At 32.6% G+C, this 18,274-nt stretch overlaps 2 protein-coding genes across 2 annotated transcripts in view; both read right to left on the minus strand.

The window, feature by feature from the left end:
- Window positions 1-3,495, minus strand: part of LOC111059785 (exosome complex exonuclease RRP44) — a 47,290-nt gene extending 43,795 nt beyond the window's left edge. Inside the window, exons 1-2 of the mRNA XM_039433356.1 lie at window positions 3,231-3,495; window positions 1,150-1,320 (exon numbers count right to left, since the gene is read on the minus strand). Of these exons, the coding sequence (XP_039289290.1) occupies window positions 1,150-1,320; window positions 3,231-3,293 (234 nt within the window). The 5' untranslated portion in view covers window positions 3,294-3,495. The remainder of the gene's footprint in view (window positions 1-1,149; window positions 1,321-3,230) is intronic.
- A 359-nt stretch (window positions 3,496-3,854) lies between these two features.
- Window positions 3,855-12,781, minus strand: LOC120352499. The gene is made up of 5 exons (XM_039433360.1): window positions 11,856-12,781; window positions 8,578-8,674; window positions 7,762-7,863; window positions 6,669-6,824; window positions 3,855-4,260 (listed from the first exon to the last, which is right to left on the minus strand). The coding sequence occupies exons 1-5, from the start codon at window positions 12,455-12,457 to the stop codon at window positions 4,207-4,209; spliced, it is 1,011 nt and encodes a 336-aa protein (XP_039289294.1). The 5' UTR covers window positions 12,458-12,781; the 3' UTR covers window positions 3,855-4,206.
- Window positions 12,782-18,274: the final 5,493 nt, after the last annotated feature.

Below are 18,274 nucleotides of genomic sequence, written 5' to 3' on the forward strand. Positions count from 1 at the left end.
TTTGTTACAAATTTTAAATTACATCATAAATCAAATTAGTTCAACAAACAATTAATCGATTCCATTACAACCTATTGTATTGTATTTTAGATATTTTGTACTTTTTATGTTTTTAATTGTTTGTTTGTATTTTTTTAAATGATATAAATTTATTTATTATTATTATTATTATTATTATTCTCACTTCATGCATGATAGATATAAGATGATATAATTATGTATAATGATTAATTCAATTTGTAAAACTTATCATTCATGTGATGTGAGAAAAAATTGAATAAAAAAAATAATGAAATAAAAAAAAATTGAGTTACGTTTTTTAGTTTTCATTGTGTCTCTTCTATAGTGAGGTCCACGCTATAATGACAGTGTTTGATTAGCAATGGTATTGCTATCCTTGTCTATCATTCAACAAAGCAAATAGCGCTATCTCTTTCTCGCTTTGCTCTCAAGAATCAAGAATTCTATTGGTCATAAAACAACATTACAAAAATGTAAGCAATAGGCTTCGTCAATAATAAGTAAAATATCACAAGTTGAACTATAAAAATGATTAAATTTACACATACACATTGAAATATTCCTCATTACTCATTAACAGAATAGAAAGCTTTAGACTTGAGCCATTTATCAACAGCAGATTGTCTTTTAACAATGTAGAAGTATTAATTAACAATATATTTCATCTTAATTATAAAAATTCATTATGAAATCATTGTAAGATATGTATTTGTTTTGCTTGATAAAATATAATTGATTATTTTAAACAAGAATGAACAGTTAATATTACGTCTAGCTACCGTCTATAGAAGGCATTGACAAGACAGAGGATCGGCAACGTTGCTCTTCTAACTTTCTCCACTGCCATTATAACGTGGACTTCACTATAGTTATTATTTTCAACCTTTAACTCCATTTTTAATTTGCCATTTTGAATGCGGCGCTCTGTGTAGCGAGCGCTTGCCAACACTCGCCAACGCTGACCTTGATTGGACACTGGTCACATTGCAGAGTGGATGTCAAGACCAAGCTGGGCAAATGTGTGGGGACTAGGCGTAAAACCTATATCAATTTATACAAACTCATCAATTTATAAAACAAACTATATCAATTTATACAAAATTTATACAATTTATCAAGTTAACATACCTGGTCCAAAACAACATTGGTATCCGGCAGAATGTAATGTGGTTGAGGAAACAATGTGCTTTCAGAATTCACCACTTCGTCGAGAACTTGATGATTTGTATCTTGGCGACAAACTTTACAAGCCTCTGATCCACACCACAGGTCGTCTCTCAAGTAATGCTCTCTTACTATCTGTCAAAAAAATTAAACAATATTTATTTATTTTGAGATACATTATGAGAGCACAAGGATAATATCCCATACTTGCTCTCCTTACACATAACGCAAATAAACAATTGGAGATTCAAAATTTATTGGATATTAGATGAATTCAATATGGAGTTATTAAGCATGTGTTCAATTCAATTTAAATGTAATTGCTCTATTTACGTTCGATTTCTAAAGATGCAATACCTTAGCGGTGTCTCCAGACGCGTGGTTAGAGCCTCCGCTGCTAGAGCATACAACCTATAAATTCATATTGTTTGGGATGAACACGTTAAGCCGTCGATCCCGGCTGCCTGAAAAGAAGTCGTTGGGTAATGTCAGAGGCCCTGAAATTGATCAGTTGCGACCTGAAAACTCTGACACCAGACCTGAGCCAGCCAGGTCACACGATATTATTATTATCATCATATAGATTCATTCTTATAGATTCCATGATTCATGATTCCAGGATATGAAATAAGGATTATAGTAGCCTAGCCAATACTTTCAATTCATCTGCCGTCATATTGTTCATCTATACTATAATAAATTAATGAACTGACTTATACACGTACGGGATAGGAGCATTATGTTTGACGCATCATCACGTCTGAAGTACAGGACTGATTAACTTGAAATTTTGCATATAGATTCTTAATTAACCGAGGATGGTATAGACCTATTTTCAATTCTTCAATATTTTATTACGTCAAGTTTCCAGTTTGTCAAGTTTTTAAATAGACCCTTGCGGAGCACGAGTTTCCTGCCAGGGCAACATAAAAATCCAATGAGTTATTGAATCTAATGAATCTATAGGTTATGTCACGACTGTAATAATGACGCGTCGCCGCTAAGGAATTGCACCTTAAGGCAATTATTGAATCATTAAATCTATATTAAATCTTTTGATCAATAGTCATTAGATTAAAAATTGTTTTAGCAAGCCAGGGCCCATGAATAAATTCACAATTAAATTTAATGATCTTTCTGGCCTATATTGCATTAAGACACCAGACTGGCTCTCCAGTGGGATACCAAGTATCCGAGCGAATTTCGGGTCATTATTTACTATTTTATTAGTTCTTAATGCGTTCATTACACTAGAGACACCAGATTTTGGTGGCCAGTTGGTGTCTTGCTTAGGTCACCAGACCGGTCATCATTCATGGTGTCTCATTGGAGTCCTACTTACCTACTTGATAATTAAATTCTTAGTCGATGAATGGGAAAACCACCATTTTGATGATTTACTTGAATGAATGACCCATATATTTTGATGACTGAATAATAGACTGTGTCAATAAATCTTGGGGTACTCCCTTTACATACTGGTTTAACCAAAATGAAGGCTCACCCCCCAGTTCTGCCACGGAATAAATGGTCTGTTCTACAATTTGCTCTTTTATTATGCGTTGAGGTTAGGTTTTCACCTTCCTTTACGAACCTTGAGAGTAGGTTGAATAATTTAAGTGCAGTGAAAGCTTTTCTGAGTTGCAGTCAATCTGCTAAGGGATATACTTGGATTTCCTGCACCTTGAGCTTTGAGACATGCACATTGCACCTTTTCTTCAGACTACTTTGTCTACTTTATCTACTTTGTCTTTTACATATATTTATGAGCAATATAATAATTATTATGTACTAATGAATATTGACAGAATTTTCAGTTTTTTGAAGAATGGCTTACAGTGTTCAAGGTGGTGGGAAATAACCGCAATGAGAAATAATGCCCCGCGTTAACATTGAAATAAATGAATAAAAGTTTGCTGAATGGTATGTTGTGTTTTTGTTTGAAAAAAACATTTTTAGTCCCTTGTTTTGTATAAATTAATAATATTTTATAGCAAAATATACCGTATTTCAATAAAATCTTATGAGAATTTTTCCAGACTAACCTTTAAAATATTTCCTCTTTTTGTCTTTTTCAGCAGAAGTTTATTCACAGGTTGCATTACCATGATTATTTTCTATTCTGATCTCAATTTTCAAAACTTTATCATTATGGAACAGCAGTTTAAATAATGATAAAAGCTCAAATGCTATAGAGCCCCTTCTGTATTAACTACAGGACCAAAAATACAAAAATAATACAATAATATTACTTATGTAAGTGAATAGTGAACACGCTACTAGTGAAAAACGGAAATTATATTTTAGGTTATGGGAGCTATGTATATTTCGATATGCTGCAGTCGACTATTGATAAGTCGATGTACCGTTAGAAAGCATCGACTATTTTAGTGGTCGACTGCACTGAAAACAGCGGGAAGTTTCAAACAACACTATTGAAACGTTATCAACAGCATGCTTTTTAAACAACATGAATCAAAATTAAAATATAAATTTTAAATGAATGGAGATTGAAAATTAAACCTTCGTTGGATTTAAAATGCCATGGAATGAGTTTCATCTACTTTTTTAAAGTAGCCTATACTATTAGAGAAATTTTCAATGGTACGATTTAGAATTAGAGAAAATAAGGTACACCATTGCAATGAATAATCAGGAAAACAAAGTAAATAGTCATAACATCAAGCAATATTCCTTTATTCTCAAGAAATAGATCAAACAGTAGCATAATTTTATTCGATCTAATTATAAGAGTAGAATTAAAATTCTATAATCACTGATTATTGAGATATCAGATTATATCATTTTTTGTAAATTCAGCTCCACTCCTTTTTTCAATCATCTTCCATAAATTTTTACTTCAACAGTTGCTACTGAAAACGTCTCCTTGGATGTGAATTGTTCAATAATTAGGTTTTTAAGTAAGCTTACACTATTTCAGAATTAACATGAATTGTATTGCAAACAATTTCATTCTAAAAAACTGGGTTTACAAGTTGTTACTCAAATCTTGAATGCATTTCACTTGGAGAAATGGTTGAGCAAACTGAAGTAAGAATAAGCTCCTCTTATCACCTGCAATTGATAAAAAATATAAAACACAAAAAGTAAAGAGGCTACAAGAAATTAAAATAATCCATGACGAGTTGTTCTCTGTTTTTAATTCAACATGAATCTTATTAATGAAGAGAAAATTATTGTTCCTGTTTAAAAGCTGGAGTCATAAACATATCAGTAAACGTGACCTGTACAGTGTAAATATTATTCCCTTGACTTATAATGGGGCTATTCTTACTCAGCCCTGCCAAGCAAGTATGAGTAATTCCTATTTTATATAGGATAATATTTTTACTGAGCTATACCAAACACGATCTCTGGCCCAGATATATTTGGGAATTCAGCTTTATTAATAAAACTAATGTGCTCAATCAGAAGCATAATAATTATTATCAATGTATGAAGCAGAATTGATACATGATTAATATATTCATCCTTTCATCTATTCTAAATGAGTCTATTGAATGGATCAAAATATTTTAATTTTTCAACCAATGTGGGCATTTTAATAAACATTACCTATAGTCAGGTCTACGTTATAATGGCAGTGTTTAATTAGCAATGGTATTGCTATCCTTGTCTATCGTTCAACAAAGCAGATAGCGCTTTCTCTTTCTCGCTTTGATCTGTTGCCAGATCGTCTTTTAAAAATGTAGAATTCATAATTAATTAACAAAATATTTCATCTTGATCATGAAAATGTATTATGAGATTATTGAAAAACATAATTTCTTGCTTGATAAAATATAATTGATTATTTTAAACAAGAACGAACAGTTAATATAACATCAATAAACCTGTATCAGCTACCGTCTATGGAAGGCATTGACAAAGCTGAGGATCGGCAACGTTGTTCTGCTATCTTCCTTCACTGCCATTATAACGTGGACCTCATCATCATAGGGCTTATCTATATTATACCTTTATCTATTTAGCTAATTTTGTAAGTCTTTAAAAACACAGTTTCAGTATTGTCAAATCCTCTTATGAATTTTCAAACCAAAACTGTTTCAAAGTATAAAGTAGAATTTTGACAACTGGAAAATAATTTTTTTCCTTTATAAATAAATCTTACTTTTTTATCATATTATTGCGGGTAAATTGAACATGGAGAATTTCGTGATTTTTTCAAATGAGCAGACAGCTAAATAAATATAGTTCAATCAATTTTATAAATCAGTTAGTTGTCACTGCTCAAGAAAACTGCCAAGATCCAAATTCCAACTTGAACTTATATATTCATTGTTGGTTATCCATCTTGTTTTTACTATTCTTATAACTATTGTATTTTAATATAACTTTAAAGTGAGAAAACACTCACATTCTTTGGTGTGGCGACGACCGTTTCGTGCTGGTATTGCACATTCTCAAATCCGACGGAAACTAAAGTATCTATAATGAAATGTATCTAAAGTAACTAAGAAACTAAATGAACATAACTCATAACCTTAAATACTTTAGTTTCTGTCGGGCTTGAAAATGTGCAATACCAGCACGAAACGGTCGTCGCCACACCAAAGAATGTGAGTGTTTTCTCACTTTAAAGTTATATTAAAATACAATAGAAACTATATATATTCAAATTGATCAATTAAATTTATGATATAGATAGTATCAATAATTATAAATCAATATTTATATATTGAACAACTATTAGGCTATCTATACATACCATCAACATAACCATAGAGAAAAGATAGCATTAGGAGATATTCCATGATAGAGCAGTTATGCTTAAAACTTCACCGTTAACTCAAGCCGATAATCCTAGTAGTTTAGGCTATGTGACGCTGATAGTCTCTCATACTGTGCCGTTCTTACACTCTTATCCGGCCAGAACATTATTTAATAGAGAGTAGTCGACAGTAATCGGCTTGAGTTAACAAAAAACTGGCTTGAAATTTGGAACATAAAAGACCTACCGTACACCATGTGATATCTTCTTATGCTATCTTTTCTCTGTGCCATAAACCTTTAATAATTATAGTACTAGTAGTTCTGTGAACAGTAGACCTCACGCAGTATTCTCATCCACAAGTACCTGATTGAAACTATAGACCTTATGAAAATACAGCAATAGACTGGCTTCTCCACACATCTATGTAATCACTTGTCAGCTGATTTATGATGAATAATTCTATAGTCTGATTTTTACTCCAATATCGGCGTATGAAGGAGGCTCCTTTTTCCTTTTATATTATCCTTGGAATGCAAAATTTCCAAAAACCTTGTATATACGTCGACGTGCAATTAAAAAAGGAACATACCTGTCAAATTTCATGAAAATCTATTACCGCGTTTCGCCGTAAATGCGCAACATATAAACATTTGAACATTAAGAGAAATGCCAAACCGTCGACTTGAATCTTGGACCTCACCTCGCTCGGTCATTTACAGTTTCAAACTCAGCTTGGATTATCACTCACCACGGTCAAGTTGTTACGATTTAGTGTAAACACATTGAACAGTGCAATTTTCGGCAAACTGTTGTTACGTATCATCAGTATCTGAAGAGTGCTTGTGAACCATTTCGGTTTATTTTGCCAATAGCAGTTGTACAAAGTTATTCTCAGCTCTTCACCCTGTCAAAATCACAAAAAACAAACAAACTTTTGTGGATTTATTACGATTTTTAATATTGAAAAAGAGTGGATACAGTGTCTCAGCTCTTCGCCCTGTCAAAATCACAAAAAACAAACTAACTTTGGTGGATTTATTACGATTTTTAATATTAAAAAAGAGTGGATACAGTGTTAAACTATGATCAAATCAGTAACATTTTGTTTTCTGTAACTCGCAGCAATTTCTTATCATTTTATTAATCTTCTTCAACTTCAATAATTTGATTGGTAAGCAGCTTTCCATCTTTTTCTGTCCAGAGCTGAACTTTTCAGGTGGATGTAGCTCTGGATCCCTAGATCTTTGGTTACTTGCTTCAGATATTGTAGGCGGGTCTCCCACGAGCCCTTTGCCCAATTAACATACCTTCCAGTATTCTTAATGTGAATTCGTTGTGTCTAAATGCATGGCCAAGCCAAGAATGCCGTCTCTGTCCTTTAAAATATGGAAAAGAGATAGCTTTTCATCAACCCTTTGAAGTACTTCATTTGTAATAAATTCTATCAGTCCATTTCAACTTGAGCATCCGTCTCCAACACGATACTTCAAAGGCTCTTTCGTCTGCCTTACCAATAGTCCAGGTTTCTGATCCATAGAGTGCAATACTCCTAATACTGTATATAATTTTTTTATTTCATTTCATTTATTCATAGACAATAGATACAATGCAGGTAAAAACAACAGGCATTCGCCCAAAACTGCCTTAAACCTTAATTTGGAAGGTTACTTACTTTTAATATATTATATATAGCCTACAATAATAATAATATATTTTATTAATATAGTCACTTATTATTCAGTTGATATACATGAATGACGATTAATTTAGGCTGATATTATTCAATTCATTCATGGATTTTAAGGGATGAATTTCATTATTTAAAATATTTATAACTTTACCTCATCCTGAAAATTCTGACCATCTTCACTGAACAAGAATGCTAGTGTTATCACTGTCACTAATATAATACCATACTTCAACTTGAGAAGTGCTTGTCCTTTCTGAAAGATAAACATAATTATTATTCATGCAAATAATTAATTCAGAATACTTTCTTATAGAACAGCTTGGAGTGTTCTACATAGAAGAAGTAAAAGGAAATAAATTGAAATAAGATCCTTTTTTATAGAACACCTCTAACTCCTTTTTGAAAGAACAATAAACAATTTCAATATAGAACCATTAAAAATCAATTCAAAGCACTATGCATTTCGGGACTTATCCCATCTTTGGGTGCAAATTCAAAATAGATTAATCTTCTAAAAAAGTACTATTTTCATTTCTATTTATAAAAAAACCTCAATTATTCATGATATTTTAAAACACCTATTCCAATTCTAGGCAGTTTATCAAGAACAAGACTATGTTGATTACTAAGCTGTTGGGAAATAAATTTCAAGTTGTTTGAAAAAGTTTATCGGGAAACCAGAAAAAGAGAGGTTTTTATAATAAAATATAAAAGGGGTAATACAAAATGAAATCACTAATTGAATTAATGATAGCTAGGGTAATATTCTTTGCAATTTTATGCTACCTAATTTTTTTTTAATTAATGCTGACTGATCTCCATTCACTACTCCACTTTCACATTTGTAAATTGCAAAATTTCAAGTGAAAATATTAATAAACATTTAAGGGAATAGATATAATAATATTACTGTATTTTGGAAAAGAGTTTCCTTTTTTTAGGAAATAATCTATATTCAGGTACTGACCAAAAATATGAATATTCCAAGGCAGATCTGTAGACAGAAATAGGCGTTGAAATAGAATAGGCGGAATTTGAAGCCAATATTGACGTCTTTCACTTTTCTGTGGAACAATTAATAATTATAATATTAATCATTATTTAATAATTAATATTAATTATTTTCAGAGTTGAGTTGACCATGAATTTCACTTCTTATAGAATAATTGGCATTGTGTAATTCTTGCACCAAGCCATAGATATTATACAGAAATAAGTTATTTCAATTATCTATTTCAGTACATAATAAATATGCTGTTCATTTAAAAACAGTTCGGTTTTATTTGAAACTGCGCTTACAGTAATATCCCAAATTATTATAGTTCTAGCTTAGAGAAAATGTATCTTAAGTTGTTATACAATATACTATCTGTATTCTCATGCTATAATAATAATTATTAAACGAAAATCCAAATTAAATGCTGTAAATCACCTTGAAGACTTCTGCTACTGCAAATATTGACAACAGGCTAACAGCTAGATGGAAATTCGATGAGCGCTACTATTCAAAAAATATGCTATAAACCTATGCTATACTGTATATTTTATCTATAAACCTATGCTATATATTTTCTCTATAAACTTATGCTATATATTTTCTCTATGGTTCTAGTATGGTAACATAATGCAAAAATTTATTTAGATCTGGACAAAGACCTGAAAATATATTCAGCTACTTATTTTGTTATTAAATCAATGAAAAGTTTTTTCTTCCGTGGTTAAATTAATACTGAGACTGGTGTGTAACTTGATGTCCTTTATATTACTTTCCTTGCCCTATTACCATAGGTAAGGAAAGTATTGCTTTCCGAAAAAAATTAAGGTTTGTGTGTGTGTGTGTGTGTGTGTGTGTGTGTGTGTGTGTGTGTGTGTGTGTGTGTGTGTGTGTGTGTGTGTGTGTGTGTGTGTGTGTATGAGTGTATGAGTGTATGTGTGTCTGTGTACACGATATCTCATCTCCCAATTAACGGAATGACTTGAAATTTGGAACGTAAGGTCCTTACAATATAAGGATCCGACACGAACAATTTCGATCATATGCGATTCAAGATGGTGGCTAAAATGGCAAAAATGTTGTCAAAAACAGGGTTTTTCGCGATTTTCTCGAAAACGGCTTCAACGATTTTGATTAAAGTTATACCTAAAATAGTCATCGATGAGCTCTATCAACTGCCACAAGTCCCATATCTGTAAAAATTTCAGGAGCTCCGCCCCATCTATGCAAAGTTTGATTTTAGATTCTCAATTATCAGGCTTCAGATACAATTTAAACTAAAAATTTAGAGTGGAAATGAGCATGAAAATCTCTATAATTAATTTCCAGTAACATTTTCAACTAAAATTGAAAATAAGCTCGACATTCGAGAAAATGTGATCATCCAATTGCAAACTGTTGGCAACTGTTGATTCTATTAAATGATTCACTATGAAGAGATAGCAGACCTCGTGTGTCTCCAGCGTTATTGCCCTGTCACCAGCTGGCTCAAATCTTTGAATAGTAGACTTGAGATGCGCGTGAACACTAGCGTCAGGTGATCAATTTTCATAACGGCAAGGAAAGTTGTGTGAGTGCGCCACACCAGATTTTTTTATTGAGTATCTAGTTCAGATACTCTATCTTCACTCTATCTCTTCACGAGAACCCATCAACAGATGGAAATTACTGAGATATTGCATTTATTCAAATGCTAATGAATTAATAATATTATTACTAAACGAAAATCCAAATTAAATGTTGTAAATCACCCCGAAGACTTCTGCTACTGCAAATATTGAATTCCCATCTAGCTGTTTACCCTGTTGTCAATATTTGCAGTTTATTCAATCGTATGGTCCGACGCCAACACCAGCCTTGAAATTCTTTTCAGGAAATAAAATAATAATCAGGTCTTAGACCCTCGTTTCCAAAACATAAACATCATTTTCAGGCCTAGCCTGAAAATAAAAATATTCAGCTCTTCTTCCAGAGTCACTCACAATTCTGTTATTAGCTGCTTTAACTAGTCCACAGCTCTGTTTGTGGCTTCATGCAGCTCTCTTAGGTCTCCCTCATAAGAATGGATTGGGCATTCAGCAGTGGCTCATGGTTTGTGTTTGGCCACACTCACACAAATCTGACTGCTGTAGGCCCCATCTCTTTTGAGATATATATATATTTTCAATATTTGCAGTGACAGAAATCTTCGGGGTGATTTACAGCATTCAATTTGGATTTTTGTTTAGTGATATTTGTTTAGTGACATCAATTCATTGAAGACTCACTATCCTCCTAGTCATAATTTTCCAGGAGACTTATTAAAATCTAAATGGACCATATTGAATCTATGTAGGATGTTTGAAGGACCATTAAATTTAGTAAGTGTACTAGAAACTGGACCTTCATCTATTTTCCCCAAATACACACATTTCTTGAACTCTTCACAGTAATCCCTAAATGTTTTTTTTTCAATTCCACATCAACAATACCATAATACTAATTATTATTAAACGGAAATCCAAATTAAATGCTGTCATTCACCTCGAAAGCTTCTACTCTACTGCAAATATTGACAACAGGGTAAACATCTAGGCCTACTCCACTGAAAATATTGACAACAGGGTAAACAGCTAGAATTTAATTTGGATTTTCGTTTAATAATAATAATTGATATCAAGAGATTGTCTGTTTGGTATAAGGATAAGCATTCCTGACAGGCAATTAGGAGGTACTGGGTTCGATTCCTGGGCTGACAAATATTTTTTGTATAGTAGCGCTCATCGAATTTCCATCTAGCTGTTAACCCTGTTGTCAATATTTGCAGTGGCAGAAATCTTCGGGGTGATTTATAGCATTTGAGTGGTAATTTCGTTTAATGATAATTATTCAGTCATTAGCATTTGAATAATTGCAATATCACAGTAATTTCCATATATTTAAACCATAATATTATTTATTCTCAAACACATTCTCAGCTTTTTCTATGAAGACTACCATATAGAGTGGTACCTACAACAGTTGTTTCTATACCCTTGAGCTAAAATGAAACTAAAGCTTCAGCTTTATAACTACAGTATTTACTGATCTCCATTTCACCTTAATATGGGGAAACTTTACAACATTTTTGTGTCTAGTGTAAACTTTGTAATATATTGATTATGCTAGTAACTTTTGGGCCCCTCTGTATATCACTAATAACTGACGATAATTATTAATCATTATTTCAATCAATATCTAGGATTGAATCAGTTAATAAAAATAGATATTACTTGAATATATTTTGATGATGTCTTGCCAGCTCGCCCATCATAAATCTCAGCTCAGTTTCAAACTCTCCATTCATGCCACCATCTGCATTCAAGGTCATTTCCTTGCAATACCCATTAATCAGCTTCACACTCATTCTAAACAATTTCATCTCGACCCTGATATGAAATATCGACACAATCTGCATTTGTAACAGAATTATAACGAAAATAACTGATAAATACATGTAGGCCAGTTGTAGCGCTGACATGATCACATATTCCTCGATACTTTGCATTTCTAGGGAGAAGGTTAACGGTGAGTACATCCTGATTAGTAGGGGTAGTTTTTCGACGTCCTCAGATTTGATATAGTAGAAACAAATACCATAGATCGGTATAGTGACATGAACGGCGAAAAAGTACTTCAGGACAGTTGTAATGATCTTGGCCATCTTATAGCCTTGCTGAGTCATCTCTCTAACTAGTTCGCACTTTTGCTCATAGACGGCGCGTTTGTAGCTGCGGATTTCTTCTTGGTAAACTGAGAAATCTGAGTTGATTATGTCGAGAAGGATTTTTGTTTTGTGCGGCATTAGAAACAGGTCGGTTGACAGACAGAGCATGCCAATAGAGTAGGTCAAGTTGTCGATGGTTGAGACGCGGGAGTCGAAGTTCCATTGGGACCAGTTGTGAGAGAGAGCTATGGCCGGTTGAATGAGCAGGAGAAGGACGGAGATGTAGAGAAGTGTCCCTCTGATGGCGACCAGGTTTGGGGGGTAGAACTGCAGCAGACGCAGGTTGTCTGTGATGTCGTTGAGGGCTTCTTTCAGCTTGTCATACTTCTGAAACGTTACAGATTTATAATTAAAGCTGTCTATGTTATTTGTAGTTGAAAGCACTCGTGAGATATTTGAAACACTCACTCCACTCGTGTCTCACCATATTTATCTACAACACTATACAGTCTCATTTTTAATTTCCTTGCCCTATTACCATAGGTAAGGAAAGTATTGCTTTCCGAAAAAATTGAGGTACACCAATTTCTAAATTTCTATATGTTTCAAGGTCCCCCTGAGTCCAAAAAAGTGGTTTTTGGGTATTGGTCTGTATGTGTGTGTGTATGAGTGTATGTGCGTCTGTGTACACGATATCTCATCTCCCAATTAACGGAATGACTTTAAATTTGGAACTTAAGGTCCTTACGATATAAGTATCCGACACGAACAATTTCGATCTGATGCAATTCAAAATGGCGGCTAAAATGGCGAAAATGTTGTCAAAAACAGGGTTTTTTGCAATTTTCTCGAAAACGGCTCCAACGATTTTGATCAAATTCATACCTAAAATAGTCATCGATAAGCTCTATCAACTGCCACAAGTACCATATCTGTAAAAATTTCAGGAGCTTCGCCCCATCAATGCAGATAGATTCCCAATTATCAGTCTTCAGATACAATTGAAACGGAAAAAATCAAGTGGAGTAGATTGAGCATGAAAATCTCTACAATTAATGTTCAGTAACATTTTCACCTAAAATTGAAAATAAGCTTTAAATTCGAGAAAATATGATTATTCAATTGCAAATTATTGTTGATTCTATTAAATCATTCACTATGAAGAGATAGCAGACCTCATGTATGTCTCCAGCGTTATTGCCCTGCCACCAGCTGGCTCAAATCTTTGAATAGTAGACTTGAGATGCGCGGGAACACTAGCGTCAGGTGATCAATTTTCATAACGGCAAGGAAAGTTGTGTGAGTGCGCCACACCAGATTTTATTGAATATTAGTAATTAAAACGAGTACTCACATGTGGAGCGCTTTCGGATTTTTTAAATCCATTTCAACATCAGTAAGAAAATTTATTTAAAAAATCCGAAGCACTCCACATCATGTGAGTACTAGTTTTAATAACTAATATTCAAAAATTAGACTGTAATATCGTTGAAAAAAGTTCAAAACGGATTATTACTGGCAGTTCGTCATGGATATTGAAATAGATGAGTATTTATCTACAGTTGAACGACTATTGATGATCAAACGCCTACCAGCGGGACTCAAACCCGAGGTAGGTGTAACGCCTTAGACCACTCGATCAACCTGGTTTACCTCTTGTATCCATAGTGAAATTTACTCCAAGAATTGGATTAATTGATCATTGATATTATTCATAAGGAACGCTATCAGTTGGAAGTGGGAGTTTCATTTTTTTAAATAAATAAATAAATAATATATTTATTACCATTTGGTTCACAATAAACATTGGTCATCGTCACAAGTATACAAAATAATTAACAATACAAAAGTCTACACAGCTAAAACACAGTTACATCTAAAATTTACTTATTAAACAAGATTACAAACTAAGTTTACACAGCCTAAATCATACACAATAGTAACAGATTTACATAGACTGTGAAATTTTATAAAATTCAGGTTCCTTGTAAAGTCCACCTCTTATTAGGCCTTTCCTAACTCTATCTTTATATTGGGTGGTATCTAGGTCTCTTACCAATGACGGAAGGGCATTATAAAATCTGAGAGATTGGGCCCTGAAGCTTCTCAATGATGCGCTGGAAGAGCACCATTCGACACCTATATTACTTGCCCCTCTTGTATTGTATGTATGCCTATCAGAGTTGAGGCTAAATTTATCCAGGTTCTTTTTGACATAACACAGACATTCCAGGACATACATAGAAGGAAGAGTCAGAATTTTATTCTCAATAAACAATGGTCTACAATGACTACGTGCCTTTCATTGTTTAATATTCTAATGGCTCTCTTCTGTAGCAGGAAAAGTTTACCAGCCAAAGGACTATTTTAGTATTTATAAATTATTTATTAAATCACAATATTTTACAATGGAAACAACAAGTGAAAACCATAATCATGCTGCTTCCTTTACATAACAATAAGGCTCATATACAATTCTTATTCAAAACAAAAAACGAATACTGAAATTGAAGTTAGAAAAAAATAATTAGAAGACGACTTGAAAAAAGTTTTAATTGTAGTTAAGATGAGAGTGTAAATGGAGTGCAAGATTATAACAATCTAGAAGTTGTCTCTACGGTAGCCTATCATGTGGAAATTAAAATAGTATGTTATATAATTTAATATAATAATACCGGGGCACCGAGCTTCGCTCGTTATTTTCATTTATTGATAAACAGAACACAATTCTCTAAAATGATCGTGTTTATATTTTACAGCTTGCTTTACGTCAGCTTTATGAATTCCGGGGATGCGATATTTTGATTTTCCACAGAATCACTCGCTTACTTTTTACTGACGACGAAAGTCTCAGCTGTTTCAGCCAAGGATAAATTATCCTTTTAATGTCGTTCAGCGAGTTTTCCCAAGGATGAGACCTAGTGCAATCGAATTTTTATATCATAAACCTACTACGTTCCAAATTTCGTGAAAATCGTGAACATAAAATAACCAGATATAAAAATATAAAAATAACCATACATAGAAATATAAACAGATATTACAGAAATTGCTTGCTTAATATAATAGGATGTTGATATTATAGTGAATTGCACTTTCGAAACTTATTATGACATTTTAAAACTAGTGACTCACCTTTCTATCAGTGTCCATCTTTTTGATAGAGATATCTGTAAATTTCTGAGAGAACTTTTAAAAAATAATTTTATTGTAGTGTCAATGATGTCAATTTATATTATGTTGAACATGTACAATATTTTACAAAGAAATTTTCTGATTCACACAATAGTGAAAATTCCTTCCAAGAATATTTGTGTTTTTGCAGATGAAATTCTTAATTGAAAGGAAATATGTTATTGTTTTTTTGAAGCAGAGATGACGAAAACTACTCCGAAAATACTTCTGAGTCAATGAGATTGTTCCGAAAACTATCCCCCTTGTGATGTTTCTCTCCAGTTTGGTAACTCTTTTATCCACCCTGATATTATAATTATCTTTAAATATTCATTTTCTAAAATTATTCGCGAAATTATCTCAAAAACAGTAAGTATTAAGCACCAAGAAGGTTCATGATAAGAGGGCAATTATTAGTAATTGTAGTCTGTCATTATTGTAATGACTTGTGAAAATGGTGCGAGGATGATTTGGAGGTTGGTGTAATGATCAATAATTATCATCAGAAATAACTGTTTTCTCTCAAAAGTACCTATTTTTCCCTAATCATTCACTTTTCCTCAAGTAAGGGTTGTACTTAAAAACAACCTCTTATTACTTGTAATTGTGGCTTCATTCCACTTTCTATTAGAAGTATAGAGAAGTGGTAGAGTTCTCAAAAAAGGATATCAACTCAATTCATGAATAGTCGTCGAAAGTTTGAAGAGGAAAGATTTATAAAGAATCCCTTGTGAATATTTATATTTTTACTACCGATGATAGAAACATTTTCACTTGAAACTTTATGATCAAAACATTTCTTAAAAAGTATCAATACCTTGAAAAATTATTATCAAACGAAAATCCCAATTAAATGCTCTAAATCACTCCGAAGACTTCTGCTACTGCAAATATTGACAACAGGGTAAACAGCTAGAAATTCGATGAGTGCTACTATACAAAAATTATTTGTCAGCCCGGGAACTTTCCCATTCATTTATTCATCAGCAATTGAATAAATGCAACTTCCAATTTATTTCCATCTGTAATACCTTGAAACTTCAGGTTAGTAGATAGAAAAGTGGTGAATAATAAAGCGGTTTTAATAATTTATTTGACATGCATATTAAAAGAGGTGATCTCATAATATAAAATCAGCAGAAATTGGCCAATGAAAGTACAATGAAGCATATATAGGTAATGATAAAGTGAAGTATGGTGTAGACTATTGGAAAGTGGCCCACAGCTATAGTATTCCTACCGTACTCTTTCAAAATTTCAACTTGAATATTTTTAAACCACTTATGAAGTGAAAATGCACTTACTATTGGTACTGACGATCGTTTCTACCTAGTGTGGATCATCAGTAGACTGTCTAATTCAAAAGTTTTTTTATATTCAAAAATAATAATTATTAAACTATTTTCCATATTATTAATATGGAAATTTATTTCCATCTGTCAAAAAAGCGTATATTTGTTAGTTTATATTCTGTTAGTTTCGCCTGAACTAAAAAATGATGATATTGCTGGGTGGCTTTTGTTTTAAGAATACTTACTCTTCCATCGATTTGTTAATTCAAATAAATATACAAAAATATAAATAATTTCTTATTAATTTTCACACAAAAACACATTCTAAGCTCATATTATTTGCTGATTTACAAAAAATCGACAATACAATAGAGAGAGAAATAATATGGCTCACAATTTTATGGGAAAATGCTAATTGACCGAGCCGAGTGAGGTCTAAAGGTGTGTACAGATATACGCGCCGCGAACATGAGAAATTCACTTTTAATCAGCTGACTATATCTGTATTTTTACAGAAACGGTAATATATAGATATAAAAAGCTTGGCATCAGCGATTAAAAGTGAATTGCTCATGTTCGCGGCGCGTATATCTGTACGCACCTTAAGATTCAAGTCGATGGTTTGGCATTTCTCTTGATGTTTGAATGTTTAAATATTTATGTGTTGCGCATTTACGGCAAAACGCGATAATAGATTTTCATGAAATTTGTCAGGTATGTTCCTTTTTAAATTGCGCGTCGACTTATATACAAGGTTTTTGGAAATTTTGCATTTCAAGAATACCTAATTTAAAAGGAAAAAGGAGCCTCCTTCAAACGTCAATATTACCAAAAAAATCAGACTATAAATCAGCTGTCAAGTGGACTATAATACTACCCGTTCAAAAACATTGAACATCTTGAAAATGTGTCTTTCCATCAACGTTAGTAGACAGTTTGACTACTAACTTTGTCTTTCCATTAAGCTGAGGACATGATTTTAGTTTAGAGTTTGGAGTTATTGATAGAAAACATTTTTTTTACATTTTTCTTTTTTAATCTGATGATCAAAATTGCAACAAATATTATTGAAAAGAAATTGATTTCTAAAATCAAGAAAAGTGAGAAATGAAGTTTGTAGGAAATCAGCATTATGGTAGTTTATTTTGTAAATTTCAACACCCTGATTTTTCGTCAACACAACACAGAATGTTCTCTGATGGGTTGATTGGAGTGGCGTATCGACGGCAGCCAGACCTGATAACAGCGCTCACACTCACATTTCGGGATGACACGTCAGGGTACGATAGGACAGAAAGCTCTATGTTTTTTAAAGATTTTTTCTAGACATTTTAAAATTGATAAATTATTCATTAATTTTTGAGAAAACATAACAACAGGTCAATGTAATTTACTGTTCACAGAACTACTAGTTTATTTAGGAAAAAGTAGGCTATAATACAAAAATAGGTATAAGCTTACTGGCAATATTATTGGATTGCAGGCCTTAACAAACGTTTCAAAGGATCTGTACTACCGT

Source organism: Nilaparvata lugens, chromosome 7, assembly GCF_014356525.2.
Source record: "Nilaparvata lugens isolate BPH chromosome 7, ASM1435652v1, whole genome shotgun sequence".
NCBI classification, from domain to species: domain Eukaryota; kingdom Metazoa; phylum Arthropoda; class Insecta; order Hemiptera; family Delphacidae; genus Nilaparvata; species Nilaparvata lugens.

What these genes read in the sequence shown, in the direction of transcription:
- LOC120352499 (XM_039433360.1), bottom strand. Translation starts at nt 12,457, where the DNA reads ATGCTCTGTCTGTCAACCGACCTGTTTCTAATGCCGCACAAAACAAAA. An exon ending in TTGGAATATTCATATTTTTG is followed by an intron (nt 7,864 to 8,577) that starts GTCAGTACCTGA and finishes TTTATCTTTCAG; the next exon opens with AAAGGACAAGCACTTCTCAA. An exon ending in ATCGTAACAACTTGACCGTG is followed by an intron (nt 4,261 to 6,668) that starts GTGAGTGATAAT and finishes TATCAATTGCAG; the next exon opens with GTGATAAGAGGAGCTTATTC.